The sequence below is a fragment of the Cucumis melo genome, chromosome 9 (assembly GCF_025177605.1).
Source record: "Cucumis melo cultivar AY chromosome 9, USDA_Cmelo_AY_1.0, whole genome shotgun sequence".
Classification (NCBI taxonomy): domain Eukaryota; kingdom Viridiplantae; phylum Streptophyta; class Magnoliopsida; order Cucurbitales; family Cucurbitaceae; genus Cucumis; species Cucumis melo.
In genome coordinates, this window is record NC_066865.1 from 19284820 (window position 1) to 19306815 (window position 21996).

The 21996-nt window shown below is 29.6% G+C and overlaps 2 protein-coding genes across 2 annotated transcripts; one reads left to right on the plus strand and one right to left on the minus strand.

The window, feature by feature from the left end:
• The first annotated feature begins 12323 nt into the window (after positions 1–12323).
• On the plus strand, positions 12324–15647 carry LOC103504338 (probable transmembrane ascorbate ferrireductase 3). The gene is made up of 4 exons (XM_008468731.3): positions 12324–12548; positions 14720–14768; positions 14879–15078; positions 15166–15647. The coding sequence occupies exons 1-4, from the start codon at positions 12387–12389 to the stop codon at positions 15442–15444; spliced, it is 690 nt and encodes a 229-aa protein (XP_008466953.1). The 5' UTR covers positions 12324–12386; the 3' UTR covers positions 15445–15647.
• Positions 15648–16068: 421 nt separating this feature from the next.
• Positions 16069–20362, minus strand: LOC103504350 (protein OBERON 3). The gene is made up of 2 exons (XM_051090422.1): positions 18202–20362; positions 16069–16843 (listed from the first exon to the last, which is right to left on the minus strand). The coding sequence occupies exons 1-2, from the start codon at positions 19976–19978 to the stop codon at positions 16260–16262; spliced, it is 2361 nt and encodes a 786-aa protein (XP_050946379.1). The 5' UTR covers positions 19979–20362; the 3' UTR covers positions 16069–16259.
• Between the last annotated feature and the right edge of the window lie 1634 nt (positions 20363–21996).

Consider the following 21996-nt stretch of genomic DNA (forward strand, 5'->3'; position numbering starts at 1 on the left):
CATCGTACTGTCTAATTCTTAACATGAAAAATTGGAGCATACATAGTCTCATACTTCTAAACATGAAGCTAGTAGTAGAATCTCTTACTTGGAGATTTACTTGTCGAGTCCTAACCGCGAGGCAGTACGCTTTCCAAGCGACGAGGTCCTAACTGTTTAATATGCCAAAATTCGTAATTAGGTCGCCAACGACTAACGGTTCAAGACTCATTTGAACTAACTTACCCTAGAAAGAGGTTGCAGTGCTCGAGCCCCTACTGAAGAAATCCCGCGCTGCAGCAATTACTTGGTCCAAAACGTCCCTTAAGGAAAATAACTTAATTTAGTCCCAAATTAATTTAATTAACGTCCGAAGCATGGAGTCTTACTGGGAAATGCCACAATAATTAATTAAATTACCAAAATTTAGGTGGATGGAGCCAAATTAGTCTTGGCGGCTCGGCTGGAAGAGGACAGGGACCGGCTCGGCTTGGCGCAGGCGCGGCTCGGCTCGGCACAGGGATTTACGCGTGCGGCTCGGCTTGCAACAGGAGGGAGACGCGGCTCGGCTACGCAGAAGCGCGCGACGCGGCTTCACACGCGGACGCGGCTCACACGCGGATTCGGCTTCGGGTTCGGGCGCGCGGATGTGGAGCGGCTCCGGGTTCGGGTTCGACGGCTGGAGGCGCGCGAGGCTTAGCTGTTGGATTTCCGTCGGTGCGACGGCTGGCTGACGAACGTTCCGGCTGCGCTGCGTCAGATCTAAGCGGCGCGGCGTGGCTGGGCGTGTGAGCGACGGCGTTGCGGACACGGCTGGCTGGCGAATCGGCTGCGGCTCCTCAGCGCTGGATCGGAGCGACGCGACGCGGCTCGGCTGTCCTCCTCAGATCGAAGCGGCGCGGCGAGTTCCGGTTTCGGCTGGCTCGGTGAGTTCCGGCTTCGGCTGTCTCGGCGAGTTCCGGCTTCGGCTTGCAGACGCGCGGCTGATCGGCTTCGGCTGTCTCGGCGAGTTCCGGCTTCGGCTTGCAGACACTGCGCGGCTGGGAGGGTGGTTCGGCTCTACTGCGGCCGGCTCCGACGCTTGTGTTTGAAGCTGGCGGCGGCGTGCGGCGGCGGCGGGCGGCGGCGGCTAGGGTTTTTCTTCTTTGGGGAGATGAGGAGTCTCACGTCTCTCAATGCCTCCTTTTTAAAAGAATTTAAAATAGTAAAAGAAATCAATAAACCCTCTTTTCTCTCTCTTCAATTACCCTCTTTTCTCTCTCTTCAATTAAGCCACCCTTGACCCTTTCCAAGACAAATGATTAATTTGCTAATCCATTAATTAGATTATTTCACCCCTAACTTCAAAAAAAAAATCAACTTTAGTTTAATAAGGGCTTCCCCCAATTATTTCCAACAAAATAAAAATAATAAAATAAAAAGAAATTCTTATTATCTTAAACAAATAAGGGTTCCCAACCTTAATTACTCGAGAAAATCAAAATGGTAAGGTTCTTCCAATAAATTTAAAATTCTCATAACCACACTTAATATTTATGACAATGGGCAAAACAAAAAGAAATATCAAATTGTTGGGCGTTACAATTATGAACTATAATTTTATTAAAAATTAAAATAATTTTTTTTTTAAAATATGTGGCAAAATAAATCAAAATATTTATAAAATATAGTAAAATTTTAGGATAAACACTGACTAATTTATATTGTTTTCTATGTACGGACATATAAAATTTAAATTTTGTTATATATATATATATATATATATATATTTTAAAATAGTTAGAAATTTACAATAATCTTCCATCATAAAGTATAATTTGCAAAAATGTTGTTTGATGTTGTACAAAAATATGTTAGAAAAGGCCCACTTTATCCATATAATTCAATTCCGACATAAAAAATACAAAGAGCCAAAGAATGAAAAGATAATAATAGCCATAGGGCAATGGATATTATATTATACCAAACATTCATTTTCTAAAAGTAATATTTTAGAGAAAAACCAAAACCATGCATTTCAAATAATGTATGTGATTGACATGAAACCTCACCTAAAACTTTTCCCTTTTCCTATTCTTTCTAATAATTATAAAGCTTTTACCTCTTTTCTTTTAAGTTTTCTTATAAGTTTCTATTAATTTCATTTCAAATCCTTATCTTTTATTGTTGTTCCTTTGATTATGATATGCATCAAGATAATCAACATGAAAATAATTTAACTTATATATATTTGTATTATCATCTTCAAAGTTAGAGAATTCATTCCATCACTACCTCACTCATCATGAAAAATGGGTAAATATCGCAAAAACCGTGCCTAAATTATAATGATAGTTATAATTATATCCTCAAACTTTCAATAATAATAGTTGAGTCTATAAACTTCTAAAAGTGTTAAAATTAGATAATCCAAACTTACAATAGTTAAAAAAATTGGACCTAAAAATAATGAAAATTGAATCATCGAACTTGTATAATCAATAGAATTATGTAATTTTGACAGTCCAATTTTAAATTTGAGACAATTAATTTGAGGGGCTTAATTTTTAATTTTGAAAGTCTAAGAATATAGCTACACAACTACCCGTCATACTTATACTTTAAGAATGATTTTTGCAATTTTTTATTTTTTATTTGTTTAAAGAATGGATGTGATATAGAATTGTAAGTCATAATTATAACTCACACTTCAAAAATTTAACAAAAAATATATATATAACCTTTATAAAGAATAGACTTGAATTTTGAAAATAACTTTTTAGAAAGTTAAGTAAGAAAACAAAGATAAACCTAATTTTAGAAAAGATAAATAAATAAAAAAAACTAAAAGGTAAATAATTATTATCAAAGGGAATGAACCTCATGTTCCACTTAATGCCTAGAATTCCTAACAAGTAAAAAGAGGCATTAAATTGAAGCTCCTAACTACCCCTCAATGCAACTAAATTTGACTCTTTCATCTCTTGGGACTTTGGAGCTTAGGGATACATATATAAAACATCAAAATCAATTATTGGGTCTTGTCAAACTTCAACCATCCATCACACACTAAATAATATATATGTGTTAGCTAGAAAGATAGGTTGATATCGACTAAAATAGTATATGTTTTTGTATGATTGAAATAATATTTGAACTCTAGATGAAACATCATATCAATTGGTTCTCGTCAAAGTTTTGAACTACCACTCATATGTTAGTTAGAAATGTATGTATAAAAAGTTTAATTTATAAGTTTAGTTATTTGAGACTTTTGAGTTTCTATCTATTTAAAATCAAAACTTAACTTTTAAACTTTACGTTAATAATGGATGAATTTGCTAGAAACAAAAGCATAAATTCAAGAACGACCTAGTAAACTTTTTCGAAAGCTTAAAATCAAATATATATTCCATAAACTCATTAAACCTTTATTAACATGTGATAATTTTTGTTTAGTTGGTTCACTTTTTTTAGTATATATATTGACCGAGTCTCTTAGTGTCATTTATTCTTAGAACATCTTCGAGTCCAAACAAATTACTAATGAGAGGGAGAAAGAGTTTTGGGAGTGGAATAATAATGAGTTATGTTATGGGACAAAGAAGATACTTGTGTTGTGGGGATTATTGTTGTGTTGTGTTGTGTTGTGTTGTGTTGTGTTGTGGGGATTATTGGTTTGAGATAGAGAAATAATAAATAATAAATAATGAATATATATATATATATATATATATATAGAAAAAAGAAAAATAAAGTGGTGATTCAGCAAAGGGAGATTGTGTCTATCTAAAAACATGTCTTAATCCAAAGGTGGGATCCCCACCCCCAACAAAAAGGGTATGTACTCTCTCACATCTCAAACCAAATTCAATTATGTTTTCATTACATACAATTAATTATCTCTCACTTTCAAACATACATACATATATATATATATATATATATATATATATATATAAATAATTTGTAGGGTTCTTTTTTCCCTTTACTTTAACCATAATTCCAATACTTGGCCTTCATTCATCTTAATATTCATGCAATTCATATCAACCTCTCATATATATATCTACCTTTTCTTCTGTTACAATTATTGTTAGGTTCAACTATATTCTATTTCTATTCATTTCCATTTTAATATTTTAAATTCAAATAATTCTATTTTTAAATTTGTAATTTTTATTTGTAAGTAGTTAAATGAATATTAATTCCATTAATTAAGAATGATATTTAAATAAAATTTGAATTTCAAAATGTTACAAATAATAAATTGAGATGAAACTAAAAAGGTTTAAAAGATAAAAATAAAAACTAGACAAATTAGAAAAAATAAAAAGGGGAAAAAAGTATCATATTTTCCTAAATTCTTAATTTTTTCAGCTCAATTTCTTGGAGTTAAAAAGACAAACAGCAAGAGTTTGTTTGGATTAAATTAATAAATTTTTTTTTTCAAAAAACTCATTCTTTTTTCTTAAAAGTAGTTTAAAATACACTTAAAAATCTATTTTGGGTGGCTTCCAAACACTTTTTTTTTTAAAAAAAAAAAAATTATTTTTTAAATAAAATACTTTGAAAATATAATTCAAACACACGGTAAAATTGACTAAATTTAATTCAGGACTTTGTGAAAAAGGATTTTTCTAATTCTTAAAGAATGATTTATGGAATAATCAAAACAAAAACACATTTACAGGGGAATAATAATAGACATTTGTGTAGAGGATAATAGTAAAAGAGAAATGAGTGAAACCTTCAATTCTTTGATTGTTTATAAAAGGTCTTCATTTTAATCTTCACTTCGAATATCCTTAATTAGCTAATAAAAGGGCTCCAAATTTGTTCTCTAAATATAATATAATGTAATATAATAGATAATGTTCGTTGGTTTTTCTTTGTTATTTTAGTTCAAACATCATACAAGATAAAAAAGATTTAAACTTTGACATTTTAATAAAAAATATATGTCTACACCAATCGAAGTATGTGTGATCTAATCCTTACTTTTACGCTTTAAAAAAGAAAATTTCATTCATTCATTTTCGGTTGAAACAATAGGTATAATCGATATCTAATGATATCTCATCATTAAGCAATATATATACATATACATGTACATACACAACATATATCATCAATAACTTTCTTTTAAAAATATCATTTGTTTCATTAGAAGATATATATGTATTAAAAGGTTAATTATGATAAGGATCTATTGTCATATGAACATGATAATGAGCAATAATTTTTTTTTTTTTTTGGGGGGGGGGGGGGGGGGAGACAAATGAATAATCTAGTGTGTTCTGTTGGTATTTTGTCAAATCTTTAATTATCATGGGCTTCCAAGAAAAGAAAATAATTATTCAAGGGCCTAATAATGTGTTATTGGTTATTCACAATATGCCAAATGACATGTTGACTCTATGTATCAATAATAATTTGAGTTAATCTTAATTAACTATTTAATTATAGTATGTTATTATTATTATTTATTATATATTAAGAGAGATATTTATAAATAGAGTCTACCTCAAGAACAACTGTAAGAAAATGATTTCCAATGACTAATAGGATCAAAATATTGCATCTCTCTCTCTCTCCCATCCTTCTTTTTGGCATGAATTTCTTATATCATAGCTTAGAGCACAAAACTTGGTGGGCCAAATAAATCATATAATTACAAACGAATATTCAAACAACTTGCAATAACAAATATAATAATAATAATAATAATAATAATAATAATAATAATAATAACAACAATATCGAAAAAGAATACTCACTTATACCTTTAAATTTTTTAAATTGGATTTTTTTATAAATAAATCAATTTGGATTTTAGTCAAGATTTTCTATGAGAATATCGTCTATATATTTTCTTTTATTGTCCATTTTATGAAATTGACATATTTTAAGAAGTCTACGAATATTTTAGAATCATTGCATGATTGATTTTTCAGGTAATCGAAATCAAAGGTCCAAATTGATAATTTATTTATGAAAATTTAGGAGCTCAAATAAATCAAATTATAAGTTTCACCACATCCATCGAGAAGATTATACATAAATTTGGAGTTGGGTGTGAATTGATGTTCTTACGAGAGTTTTAATTGATATAACATCTAAAATGTAAAATGTAGGGGTATAACATCTACCAAAAAAAAATATAATAAATGTTATTTTAAAAATGTATTTAACACCTTTTATTTATCTTAATATATTCCAGTGAAAAAGTAGATCAACCTCATAATTTAATTATATTTTCTGAACATTTTTATCATGATTTGGGAGGAACTATTAACCAAATTTCAAACACAAAATTAATTTTTAATGCAATATTTTTCTTTTAATGTTTCACACAAAGTTCATAGCATCTTCGATTGAACTTTAGGATGAATTATGTTTTTACTCAGTAAAAAAAACATTTAGAAGATTCACCTATTTGTCAATTAAATTTTAAGTTATAAATAGAAGCATGCAACTATTTATTAAATAATTAAGGAACCAAAATATATTAAAATTTGAGCTTTTAGGAGAAAAAGAAATTAGTTAAAAGAAAAGAAAAGAGAGAAAGAAGATGGAGAAAAAAACGGTTCCCATTTCCCATGAGGATTAGTGGATAATATAATTAGCATCCATTATCATTTTAAACCATACAAATACCTTAATTCCAACAATAATTATTACTAATTAATATGCATGTTTTTTTTTTTTTTAATTTTTGTGAAAAAAATCTTCTTTTATCTCTATAATTCATTCTCAAATTTATTAAACTTAAACCCTAACTTCAAATTTTGAATTTTGATAACAAAATTTTTATTAATTAGGGTACGGATTTTCAACCCTTACTACTACTAAAATCAAATTTTAAAATAAAATTTTGGGACAAATTAATAAATATAATTATCAAGTCTTTTAATCTTACTTTTATTTGATATGTTGCATTGCATTTTCTCTTTAATCTTCACTTTATCAAATCAAGGCAAGTTTCAACACTCAAAAGTAAAATTTTCAATTTTCAATTGCAGTTCAATTTTGTATCATTAAATTCATGACTTAACAATTATTATAGTGGAAAAGTAATAAATTGGAAGCAATAATTAGAGAATGGGAAATAGTTTATTATTATTATTTTTAAAGGAAGTAAAAGTGAATGAGAATGATAGAGTTAAAAAAAGGAACCAAAACCCACAAATTCTTTAACTTCTCTCTCTTTTTTTTTTTTCTTTTTTTGTTCTTTTAAATATTTCATTCATTTCATTAGCTGTTTGAGTTGTTGATAATTATGCCTAACATCTTCATGTCAACTTGAAAAAGTTGGAAAAAACAGCTGTTCTTCACTTTTGTGTTCTTTAATTAGCACCCAAAATTAGATAATAATTATACCCCAAAAAAGAAGAAAAAAAACTTTGATTTATATATTCTTTATATATATATATATATATATTGCTTGCAATCTAAGCTTCCCCTAGTGCCCTATACCCCAACTGAACTTTCTATTATTTTTCTACTAGAATCTATTTTCAATTATACTAATCTTTTTCTTTTTGTAAACGTTAATTTTTTTTTTTTGTTTTATGAAAAAATAGAAAAGCATATGGTTTGGCAAAATGGTTCACATCATTCTATTTAAAACTAACAACCTTAATTAATTAATGAATGTGATATTTTTTTTTTATTTCACAACAACCTATTTAAGTGTGATTTTAGAATTTTGTAAACCACGTATTATAATTAGAATTATGTTCCTTATATATCTAGAATATTAATATAACATGTCACCTTTAATTTCGGTTGTGTTTTAATGCTATATTATCTAATCTTTTTCTTGTTTTGTTTTGCTTTTGTCATTATCTTCCCAATCTATTTCTTTTGTCTTTGTTATCATCTCTATTTTTGTATGAAAAGATATGGGATTTTAATTATTTTCTATTAATTGAATAAAGAAAGATAACTAGCTAGATTAAGATGTTGAAACCATCCATTGAAAAAAAATGCTTAAACTGATAGCCACATGTAATCTTTTTAGATGTAAACTCAAAATCTGTATATTTTCTATATATAACCACTTGATATCAATTTGAGATTTTTCTTTTCTTTTCTTTTCTTTTTCTTTTCCTTTTTTTTTGTAATTTTCCTCCCATGCATTCGATGATGCAAGATTAGTTACCTAATTTTGACGGTATGCTTGAATAATTTTTCAATCAAAGAGTATTTTCTAAACAATTTCGTCAACACTTAAGCAAAAAGTATGAGTTTAATTTATACATCATACTTTGTTTTATTCGAAATGATATTATAGTTTTAGATTCCTGATTGTAAAAGATAATTATATTCAATTTATAAATTATATATATATATATATATATATATATATATATATATATATATATATATATATATATATATATATATAACAAAAATTGTTTACTTTAAGAACTAGGAGTGAAGATTTTGAATCTTTAATTTGATTTTTTTTATGAAGAAATTTTGTTTAACCATTGAACTTGTCTTTAGAACAAAAACACACTTTATTACCTTTGAAGTAAAAACATGTGATTAGAAGATATGAGTAATGATGCAGCTTACTAATCTTAAAATTAACGCATTAATTACATAATCAAGTTTATGTTAAATAATTTATTTAAAAGAAGCAACAAAATACAAAGAGCTTTATACAATACAATAGTCTTTGTTGCAATGTGTAGAAATCAAAATAGAAATGAGAATGATATAGAAGTAGTAAAATAATTTCAATACACAAAATTACAATAATGTAACGAAACAATAATTAGGATTATTAAAATAGTGAGAGAAAGAGGAGGAGTCCATAAAAGATGAATCATAGAAAACCTTAATGGGAAAGCCACTAAAGTCATAGTCAATAGTGTGTAGAAAAAAAGAATTAAAAGAAGAAGAAGAAGTGATGATTTCATAATTTTTTAATCCCAAGATGGTAATAATTAGATACAAATATTATACATAAAGTAGGACTTTATTTAGCGAAAGAAGGAGATGAAAAGAAAATGCTCAATGGGTTGAACCAATCATACCCAATAAATACCCCTTTACTTTTGCTTGATGTACATTTTCAAATTTTAAAGATATTTTACTTTACTTTTCATTATTTCCATATATACCAACATTTATTTACTTATTTATTTATTTTTACTTCTTCAAAGCTGTTAAATCATAATCATTTCCTTTTTTCTTTCTTTCCAATTAAAGGATAATTATTATAAATAGTTAAACCATTGAAAATTATTCTATAGAATATAACAAAATACTTATCCAAATAGAACCAATATAAAATTTTGTTATATTTTTAAATATTTAAAATAATTATGTTATTTTAAAAAATATTCATTAATTAAATCTATAAACAAGTTTTACCTATTAATTACTATCATTATATGTTTTGTTATCGTCATAATTAAAATTAAATTTTGAAAACTAAAATTTATATATTTCATTTTTTTTTAGATTTTGAAAATTGTTAGGAATAATCACTTTAGTAATGTTCATTTTTGTAACCATTTGACTTTTTTTTTTATTCTTTTAAAAAGTAAGCTTAAAAACATTTCTACCTCATCTAAATTTATTACTTTTATTATCTACTTTTTATTAATGTATTCAAATACCAAAATAAAATTTAAAAAATTGTTTTTAGAATTTGATTAAAAATTCAACCCCAATACCTAAAATGCAAATAATGATAAGAAATTGATAGAAGAAAAGAGACTTACACAAACCAAAAATAAAAAACCAAATGGTTACTATAATAACAACCACAACTAAAAATTCAAAAAAATAATAGAAAAAAAAGAAGAGTGAATGATTGAGCATATTAATTTGAAGTTAGATAAAAATGTAAATAGGTTGAAGGAACTTTAGTCATATATTGTTAAAGAGAAAGGTTATAAATAACTTGGCAAAGTGAAAAGTAGTAACCTTTGTGTATTGGTCAAAATGAGCAAATATTCAATTGTATGGAAAAAGCCTATACAATATATATATATATAATATACTAGGACTTGTTCTTTAGGCATAGGGGATACCCTTAATTTTTCATTTTTATCTCATTATTCAAACCTACTATGATAGTTTATTTACAATATTACTGAAATAACGTTTATCGTAAATCTAATTTTGTATGAACAAACATTATCTATGTACATGAACAAAAATGTTACTTCAATCATTTTTTTGTTCTAAATTAAAGTTAATTTCGTTTAGTTTGATTTATTTTTCAATTGTCTAAGACAAAGAAAAACATTAATATAGAATGATAAATTTGAAATTTGTAAAATGTTAAGATTGTAACAATTTTTTAGAAAGTCAAATAAAAAAAAGGATAATTGTTTTGGGTAACATTTTTAGGAATAATAGTTAAACGTATAATAATAATTTTAAAAAATTACAAGTACAGTAAAATCTATACGACGAAGTCCTACCAATAATACGGTCTATTACTAATATTTAGAAGTATATCTCCAAATACTTTTGAATCTAATTGTTATATTCGTATTGGTTTGTGTTAGTTTTGCGTGTTAGAAAAGTTTCAAATTAATTCTAGTTAAATTAATAAATAATCTCGTTTTATCAAATAGTTAATCAAGATACTTCCCTAATTAAACTTTACTCCTACAAACACAATTAGTACTAATCTTGTTTGTTTTTAGGCCAATGTGATTTGGGCTGAAAATACTTGGCCCAAAGTGAATTACTAATCCGAATAGTTGAAATTATTGGGCCCTCACATATGTTAGCCCATGTTTTTATTTCTACTTTCACATAGAACCCTAAAATAAGGGGTGTTTATATGAAAAACTTTTACAATTTCCCACAATTTCTATCTCTAAAACTGTAATCTTCTTTAAAAATTCAAACCTAAGTTTAAACTCCAACATTTTCTCTCTTTATTTTTGTTAGTTTTCCTTTTTATTTTCAGATTTTGATGATAAATATAATTTTATATGCATCTTGGAACTAAAATTGCAACATCTTATCTTATATATTTCTAGATTTGAAATTTAAATTAATTCTTAAAATGATATCAAATGTGATCTTTGTTTTAAGTATTACAATGTAAAACTTTGGTGAAAGTTATATAGTGGTAGCCCATACTCAATATATATATATATATATATATATATATATATTTTAAATTTAGATATAGCTATTATTAGTTGTTAAAACATATAAAAACTAAACAAAAGTTAGTAGTGGGCTCAATCTTTCCTTTAACTCCCTTTTTAGTTTTGCATCTTCATCCAGTTAGGATTGCATCTGATGGATGTAGCTCGACTGCACCTAGTTTTCGTTTTCGTTCTATATATTGCCTATTCTTTATTGTTCTTACCATTATTGGATATTTCTATATAGAAATGTACTATATCGATCTGTAGATATTTTTATATATTAAGGATTCTCAATTGTTTCTCATACTTACAAGGTATTTCTTCGATACTTTTTGGACTTTATCGGTCTCTATATCAAATATGACTTTCAATACCAATATTATGTATTCATTCAAAGTAAACTTAAATGCTATAAGTGATGGAGATGTGACAAGAATACTCACAATTGTTGAAATAAATGGGAGAAAAGAATATGACAATGAAACAAACCTAAACATTATAAAGGTCATGTGTGAGTGATACTGAGATGCGAGGGGATTGCAAATAGGTCATTAAATAACTCTCAAATCTTTCTACAGTAATTGTATTGAGTGGTTAATTTTTTTCAATACGACAGTTGTGGGAATGAGAGATCGAACCTCTCATCTCTAAAATGAAAAGTCATGTCAATTTCTACTAAATTAAATTTACATTGGACAATGAATAATATTTTAAAGATTAACAATTAATTATTTGACAATACTTTTAAAGAATCGAAAATATGAAAACCTTGTAGATAGATTAGTAGATTAGTAGAGTTAGAATTTGAAAGTTACCATATTCTACAAATTCAAAAAAGATATCAGAAAGGCCAAATCCAAACTCAAACTTCAAGAGAGAGTAATCCACTCCAAATATACTTAACCTTATTCTTAATAACGCATCCACTTTACCTTTATGATCTTCTCATGATTCCTTCTGTTCATTCAATCAGTTAAAGCCCCTGTCATGTCCACCCCATTCAATTGTCCTTTTACATATATCAATATAAAAGTCTCAAACTTTATACATTCTCATATCTTCTTCTGTTTCAAGAAGCTGCCAATAATTAGCTTCACTAATTTTTTTAATTCTTATATGCTTTGCCAAAGATCCAAGTTTTCCCATTACTACCAATTCCAAACCCAGCTCTTCAAGCAACATTTTATATCCCTCCCTCCAGATAAAAATGTCTATATATAGGAACCAACATGAAACTCAAAGTCTCTTTGAGAACAAAAAATATACATTATTAGGTAGTCCCCATTGAATATGGACCCTATGGAGAGGGCAAATTTTAGGCACACTGCTTCTACAATTGCTGTCTTTGCTCATATTTCTGGTCTCACTGCCTGCATTCTTATGCTTGTTTGGTTGCTGCATTATCGCGGCGGCCTTGCATACGATTCTCCCGATGCCAACCTTGTCTTTAATGTAAGGATTCGCTCGTTTCTTTCGTCATTTCACTTTACTTGTGGCCTTGATGTTATTGGTGTTTGATCGATCTACATTGTCAACTTGAATTTATTTTCAACGAAAAGATGTAAAATTAGGTTTAATTACTACTTTACCCTTTATACTTTTGAATTTTGTTTATTCTTGGTCCTTATCATCTTGGTTCATCAATTTTTAAATTTTGGTTAATTTTGATCTTTGTACTTTCAAAATGTTAGTTTTTATATATTTTTCGACTCTTAATGGCCGTTTGGGGGAAGAGTTAGGATTATGAGGTTAGTGTTATGATAAACTTAGGATTATGATAAAATATGTTTGGGGAAAGGTTTACGTAGCAAATGTCATGATAAGATGTGTTTGGGAAAGGATTATGAAAGAAGTGTTATGTGGGTATGGTTATGATAGAATTATCATAAGATGTGTTTGAGGGAAGAGTTATGTAGGTAGTGTTATGAAATTTGTTTATATATATATAATTCATATTATAGATTTCGTATATTTAATTTACCAAAGTGTCATAGTTTTCGTAAAAAAATTTGCCTTAATTTATTTAAATACGATGTTCATTTTCAACATTTTTCAAGTAATTGTTACGTGCAAATATTTTTTGTTTTTAAAATGCATATTATAAATCTAATACAGAATTTCGTATATTTAATTTACTAAATTGTTCTAGTTTTTGTAAAACAATTTGCTTTAATTTATTTAACTATAATGTTCATTTTCAACATTTTTAAGTATACGTTACGTTTTAACAAATTGGTTTTTATGAATGTGACATGCACGCAACCCGTAAACATATTAATAAGTGCAAATAATAATTGAAGATACGAAGTACCGAAAACAAAAAAAAATAAATAAAAATCAACACTTTTACCAACTATAGTTTTGTTTTCTAATGAAAAATTACAATGAATCTAGTTTTAGGTTTCTCTTCTATTTATTTTAATCTACCTTTAAAATATTAATTTTAATTTTTATTTTTTATTAGTATTTTATATATTTTTAAAATATTTATTTTAGTCATTATGCAACAATTATTGGATAAAAAATTCATGAACCTTCCGCCTCTGTAACAAAAGATTTGTTATGTTAATTTAACCAAACTTAATTTAATAACCAAAACAACATTATAGAAGTGAAAAAATATAAATAAACCGCCTCTAAATAATAGGTTTGTTGAAATTATAGCCCCACTAATTTTTAATTTAATCAAATAGTTTTCTAATTATTGTAATCAATTTATGATAGTTTGTTAAAATCTTACCATTTTGTTTTATTAAATTAACTTTCCTTGGATATTTAAGCTAATTAACAAAATACAATGAGGTTGAGATTGATATCAAAATTTTAATTTCACAAATATGTTGATATGAATTCAAACATATAGGGTTGATTGAAGGTAATTAAATTAAAAATTTAATTGTGTAATCACAATAAATTACCTAATTTAATAGCAAAGGAAGAAATTAAAATTTTAATAATGTAATTGAACTAAATTCATAACTTAAAAACAAACTATGATTTTAAAATAAAAGGATTAAAATTTAACGAGACTCATAAATATAAAAATTATAAATGAGAACAAAATTGAAGAAGGATTGAGGAAGGGTTGAAGAAGAGTGGAAGAAAGGTTGAGGGAAGATTGAGGGGTAAAAATAGGATTATATAACTTTTCCCTCAAACGAGAGTTGAATTATATAAGCCAACCTTCCCCTTTATAACCATTCCTCCAAACATGCCCTTAAACTTTAAAAGGATAAATATTTTGACTTCTTAAAAATAAAAATAAAAGAACCAAAAGGATCGCTACCTTTTCAAAGTATAACAACCTATAAATAAACTAAATTATAAAATACAATGAGTATCTATACTTAAATTATACTTCTATTTATTTTAACTCTATTTTGATTCAATAATTTCTTTGTTTTATCTTCTACCAACTTCTGTATATTATCAAATTTTTGAAATAATGTTCAATAAAAGAGAAAAAAAAAAAAAGATATTGAGTTACTAATTCCTCCTAATGAATTTCATAGTTCAATTAGATTGTTATTAGTAAGGGCCAGTCTGGCTAATATGACCCAAACATAGAAGTGCTAATATGAACAGAAGAGAAACTAACATCAAAGGATTTTTTTTTTTGACAGTGTCACCCATTCTTCATGCTCCTCGGTTTCGTGTTCATGTCGGGCGAAGGTACTAAGAACTAGCTCGAATTCATTTAACCAATATTTGAAGATACAATATATATATATATAAAAAAAAAAAAAACAAAATATAACCGTGATTGAATTGGGTTTGAGCAGCCATGATGGCCTACAGAACAGTGAGGGCAGAAAAGATAACAAAGAAGATAGTTCACATGGGTCTGCATCTGGTAGCTATTTGCATGGGAATTATAGGGATAAATGCTGCTTTCAAATTTCATGATCAAGTGAACTTGGAGGATATGTATAGTTTACATTCATGGATTGGTATAGTCACTTTTTGCCTTTACGGTTTACAGGTACATAAGTTTTAATTAAACCCTTAAAACTTTTGAAACTTGCATCATTTTTTATGTAAGTAGACTGACTTACATTGGTTTGCACAGTGGCTGTTGGGACTATTTACATTCTTGTTTCCCGGAGCAGATGCAATGACTAAAACTAGGTTACTGCCATGGCACATAAGTGGGGGAAGAGCTCTTTTAATGATGATAATATGCACCGCGTTGACTGGCTTGTCCGAGAAGGCTACTTCCTTGAGACTGACTGGCAGCCATGAATCCCGTTTGTTTAACTTCACTGCTTTCTTCGTCCTCCTCTTTGGCATTTCCATCGACATCTCCATTAGTTTTGCACGATTTATGCACGTTGATCACACCATTTAGTTCTTTTTTTTTCCCCCTCTTTTCCTAATATTCATGACCTATTTTTTTCCAATTTCTTGCTTTTTTGAGTGTGACCTTGTATACGAGTTGTTTTTTAGTCTCATTGTTGAGATGTGTGTTGATTGTTAAGATTATGTTTATTCCAACTCAATGGACCTCTTGTCCTCTTATTTTGAATGAAATGAAATTTGTTCTGTTTGAAACTGTATAAAGGGTATAAAAATGATTCAACATAGTAGACACATCTTAAACAAGTAGAGGATAGACTTACTTGAAAATCCTACAATTTCTTTTCTTTTCAATATATTCTTATAAAGTCAAATGTCTGGTAACAAAGATGAACATAATTCAATTGAATAAGACAGCATACATTTCTCCTAAAGACGAGATTATCACATCATACATTTCTCCTAAAGACGAGATTATCACATCTATGAATTATAAGGGGAGCGAGAGAAAGGGCTCAAAATCCATCGGGGGGAAAAATGGACCACTTAAAAGCCCAAGTTCAGAATCTAGAGAGAGAAACAGAGTTCAGAATCAAGAGGAGGGGAGGGGAGTGGTTGTACGACTTTACATTTATACTAAAGCAGATACAGAAAAGAAAAAGGGTTAAAAAGAATGTGAAAAATCTGGTAACTTTGACATGAGAGATAATGGTTTCACAATCAGGATTGAGCTTCCCAATCACTGCCTCTTTTGATCTTAAATAATGAACAAACATAACTCCATTGTAATATAATCATTAAAACAGTCAATATTATTGCTAAACCTCCACAAAAATCAAGTTAGAAATAGCACATACCCACTCACCTTCACACTATTTGCTTCTTTGTTACTTCCATTCTTTCCAACAACCCAGATATCTCCTTCTGCATTCTCTTCTTCATGTTGTAATAATCTATTTGAGAGTTCTCCAATACTTTCAACTCCTCCAACTTCTTCCTCCGCCTATCTTCTGCCTCTTTCAAGCACAACTTACCAATTTTTTCAGCGTAGTCTTCATCGAGTTTCTCTGTCTTTGCAATGATTATTTGTCTCAGTCGTTCGGCCTCTCTCCGTGCCTCATCTGCCTTGTTCTGAAACATTCCTGCCTCGGCTTTCTTGATTCTTACAATACTTTCTAAGCTTTCAAGGCCTTCTTTCTTCGTCAATGCCCCAAATTGGAACTCGTCATCATTCAAGTCACTGGCAATGGAGACTTTGAGATCATTCCTTCGAAGGTCGCCAGAGATCAAGTCCCGATGTGGCCTAGATGGGGTGTTTTTCTGCATGGAGTATGTTGAAGGTAGAGAAGCCTTTTGAGGAAGAGACATCCCATCTTTTGACAGGCCGGTTGTATCGGTTGTTCCTAACTTCTCCGAGAATACCTCAGAAGTTGAAATCTCCGATGTACCATCTAACCAAGTCCAACAATTACATTAGTCAAAACATACATTAACACTAAAATGCACAACACCAAAAAAAGATGGAGAAAAGCTCTTACAAATAGAAAAAAGCATAGGCATGAAATAATTCCGAGACGATTTTCCGTATGAAAATGAAATAATTCAAAGATTGAAATGCTTTGATCAACAAGGCAACCAACAGCATTAAACACACCCAAAAAGACAAGCCAAAAAAAAAAAAAAAACAAAAAAACAAAAAAACAAAAACAAAAGATTCAGAACAGTCTAGTTTTGTCTCCAAAACATTTTATGGTTTTATTTAGTTTCACCTGTTACAAAAAGATGGTAAAATTACTTGGGCACTTAAAAAAAATGAAAGGATACAAGGCACTTTATTTCCTACAGTATCTTTTCTCCATAGACTTAACAATATAAATGGGTTAACGATTTCAATATGAAGATGCCAGATGGAATACGATCCAGCAACCTGGCAGAGTAGCATTTTAATTCCATATACTGAACTAATATTAGTCCAGATTGTAATTTGTAAGGTAGAAAGACTACAATGTATAATCAAACTACAAAGAATCACAAAAGATGACCATGAAAGTAGGTCCTCTTTGAATGAGAATTGTTCTTATCGATTAAGAATGACAGGAAGCAGCAGTCCTTCATTGAGGAAAAGAGAGACGATGAAAACAATTGTAAAAAGAGCTAAAAGATTCAGCTATTCTGCAAATGAATAAGAATGAACTATTCTGAATTTTTGTGATTTGAAATGGTGACTCCTTCCTACTACTGTTAAATTAATGAGCTCACTCAACAATTTTAGATAAGGCGTCTCAGAAAGCCACGGCAACAGGAACCGTAATGTTTAATTTTTACATTTTAGCTGATCCTTGATATTGTATTTCCTTTGAGTAGGGATTTAAAAAAAAAAAATGTTATGACTCCCCTTGATAATTGGATGAAAAGTAAATCATGTGCCATTAAACCATTTTTGACAAGGTTTAACCTCAAAGCTTGAGGTTGATAGTATAAGTTCATGCTAATGAGTTGGTCATATGCCATTATATGGTTGTACCATTAAAACATGATAACTACGGACCACAGAAATTGAGTAAGAAAAGGGATGTTCATTCCAGGAATAGAAGGAGAAATGAACAAGAAACAGATACAGCAAAAGTTTCACATAAATGTAAAAGAACTTCATGTTTTACGTGAACAGTCAATAAACAAATTATAAAGACGAAAATTAAGGAGGACAAAGTAGATTAACATCTATTGTTTCTTGCAAACACATATTAAACAATCAAATTCAGGCAAAAGATTAGAAAGGAAATGGATGACGAAGAGTTTTGAAACTTACAATTGAAGTATTCAAGAATGATATTGCAGGCCTCCCAAGGGTCAATTGCTTTCCTTTCAAGCTTGGCCAGCATCTGAGAAGCTTTAATATACAAATCCTTGCCTTTGTAGTCATCGCTTCCAATAAAGATCCTCTTCACGCACTCGAGCTCCTTCATTAAGGTTTCTAGACCCCAGTTCTTTGCACAGTACCCAAAAACATCCTTCACAAATCCAAACATCTCTGAAGCATGATTACAAGCAATGCAATGGAACTGCATCTCCGTTGTCCCCGATGGACCTTTGAGGCTTGGACCAGGCCGAATGAGATTCTTCTCAATCCCACAAGCAGCATGACACCAATGGGAGCAAACATCACAACCAACCCAACTACAAGTATTGCTTGCACAATCAAAGTTCAAACAGATGGGGCACATACATGAACTGCAAAACCCCTTGTTGGCTGAGCAGATTTTGCAGTCACAATCATCAACTGGGATTACACTCTTGCAGCTCCTACATTTCAGAAACAAGAAAATGTCCACAAGCTCAGAAATGGAGCATCTGCTTTTTCCTGAGATGAAACTTGCAAGCCCCATCTTTACTGAAACTAAAATTTCGAGCTGTGCTTTGTGACACTTTGAAAGAGTTTCCTTCGTTAGATCAGATCTTCGCTCTAACCGTTTTTGTAGAGATGATAATTCGTCTCTCTTTTCAGGCATAGCAATCAGATCTTTCAAGTAATCTTTGATTGATGAAAGTGTTTCCTCAGGAAGCTCCTGAACTATCTGAGACATGATTGAAATCGACTCCGAAACGATTTCACGAAGAATTCTCTCCGGCCTACCAATACTCTCTACCCCCTTCAAATTTTCTGATCCCCTTCCAATCGAATTCCCTGACTTCATCTCTGTTCTCGGTCTAGCCGGAAGCTCCGATGGAAAGAACGAGTGCTCATCAGAGTTATTACATATCTCCTTATTCAAAGGGCGATTCCCCTGCAACAAAGAATTAAGCCCACCTCCATGATTTGACAAGGCAACTCCATCCCCTAATGGTTTGAACCTGCTATGAACTGACCCATTAGTTCCCTCTCCACAGTTCCAAATATGGTCGTCTCTCCCAACAGAATACTCGTAATTCTCAGTCGAATTTCGCGTCAACGAGCAACTGGGGTTGTGAGAAAATTGGTGGGAATAGGAATAGGAAAGCGAAGCAGCAGTGAAATCGTTAGAACAAGTAGTTTGGGTGTTGTTCATTGAAGGGGCTAAAGATTGGTGGCTCCTACAGGGCTTTGATCGAACAGGAGGAGGATCTTCATTTTGCAAAGCATTTGAAGCGGTAAGAGAAAGTGAAACTTCAGGTAAAGCTAAAGAAAGATTAAGAGTTTCAAGCTTCGGCTTCTTTCCTCGATTCTCCCTTTCAATTTCATCCTCAACCTCCCGCTTCGACTGGTTTACCCTATTCGAGTTCAAATTAAGGAAATCCCTCTCAACCCATTTATCATCTTCGTTAGTATTCTCAGAAAACAAAACTTCCTTACCTTTGTAATTACCTTTCTCGAAGGAAGAAGACGCAAAACCCTTGTCCTTCTCACAAAGGTAGCTAAGTGTGAGTTCTTGAGAACCCGAATTCCCGATTCGAGCAGATTTCGATTGTTCTTCCCGAAAACCAAGAACACCCTTGTCGGAAAACCCAGATTTGGAATCGGAATTATCTCTGATACGGTCAGAAACATGGCGCAAAAGCTTGGTTCGAGAGTTCTCGCCATCGGAGGCGAGATCTTTGGCCTCGAACATGTCTTCCTTAAAATCAGGCGATGGGAATAGTGAAAAAGGGGAATTAGGGAGATGGGTTTGTTGCTTGCTTCTTCTCTTTCCCCTTTTGTGGAGTGATTTACAGAGGTGTGCAACGGGCAAGAGCCAAAATGTCAAGCCTTTTCATACGAAGACGATGACTGGTTTCGCAATGGAAAATCAGGGATTACGGAAATACCCCTTGACTTGTTCTGAATTACACAAATTTCTCTCTCCTTTCATTCTTTTTGGTGGATTTCTTTTCTGCATTCAGAGAGGGATAATTGGTGATGAAGATGAACTCTCCCCTCCCCCCACTTGCAATTTCGCCGCCATTTTCTTTCAAACAAATGCAAAATTAAGCTAACATTTTTCGTGTCATCATTCAAATGATAAATAAATTCTTCACACTTTCAAAAATGTTTTTAGTACCTCGTAACTTACTTTACACATGTATTATAATTAAATTATAATTTTGGTCTTTTAACTTTTATATTTCTATGTGATAGGTAAGTTTTTACCAAATTTAGTTTCATTTGAATTTGTGTATGTTATGGATAACTTTAGACCAAATGGATAAAAAGGAAATTTAATATTTGAAGAGAAAATTTAACTAAATAATTGAGCATATTAAAAAGAGTGAAACTTTATATTTTGACTAGATATTAAATAGTACATTAATTTATGTTAGGTCTCGACGATATGTCAATATTATTACTATGACAAGTAAATAACTACTGGATTTAGTATTTGTCCTTAAACAAAGATGAATATGCTTAATTATATTTGGTAGATTATGTAGGCAAATGATTCGGTCAAGGGTAGGCCTCAAATATGGTGCCTTCAATCTAACATAATTAACTAACTTTGTTTTTAATATAATTTCAACTTTTTTATTTTTACTTTTTTTTACTACTACATTTTTCATTTGGGTTAAACTATATTCATTTTAGTAATAATGTGTCTACAAATTAGCTTTTCTATATATTAACAGTCTTTAATAAACTTAAAAAGGAAAAATAGTTTTTATTAACTTTCAAAATATTATCCTATATTTTGAATTTAACGAAAAATAGTATTTTTATTTAGTAATAAGGTTTCAAAATGTTACATTTTTACGGTTTAATTTGACTTAAATTTTTGTTAGGCTATAGATTTTAGTATTTTATACTTATTGATCTTTAATTTTCGCTAATACAAATTAATTTTAATGGTGATGGAAAATTATTAAAAACTAATTAATTATGATTCTCTTAATTTTTTAATAGTAATTAATAGACATTAATACAAAAGATCAAAAGCGAGTTTAATCAAGTTAGAAGTGTAAAATTTTAGACGTAAAGACCAAACGAAAACAAATAAAAATGTAACAATTTGAAACTTATGAACCAAATAGAAATTGAACTCCAAACTTAAGTGATAAAACGGTAATATTTTAAACTTTGAAAACCTTACCCTAAATTGAATTTAATTAGGGACTTGAAACCCTAAACTAAGCTATTAGGGTAAACCTCTACATTAGATTAATAAAATCTAGGGTTAAGCGAAAAAAAAAGTTGAACAAATAATTGTTTTGATTTGATAAATTGAAAAAATCATTCACATTGACAATGGGAATCACATCTTCAAATTTTCTATCGTAAAAATTGTGTAGTCAAACTTATAAAATTTTTAAAATTAGACTTTCAAATTTATATAGTTCGTAGAAATTGGAACTAAATCAAAGTTTCATCCTTATCGTAAAAATTAATTAAGAGGTAACATAATTAATTCAAGTAAGATTTAAAAAAATATATTATAGAATTTAACTAAGATTTAAAAGTTTACTAATCACAAATTTTATCATTTCATATTAATTTTTTTTTCACATTTTATCTAAAATTTAATGGATTGAATTTCTTATCATTTATTTTTTTTTTATAAAAAAGATATAATGTACCAGACCATTTAGAAAAAACAAAAAACTAGTTGCAATTTAAATCGTATATATTTTTAAATAATTAAACTACAATGAATTATAA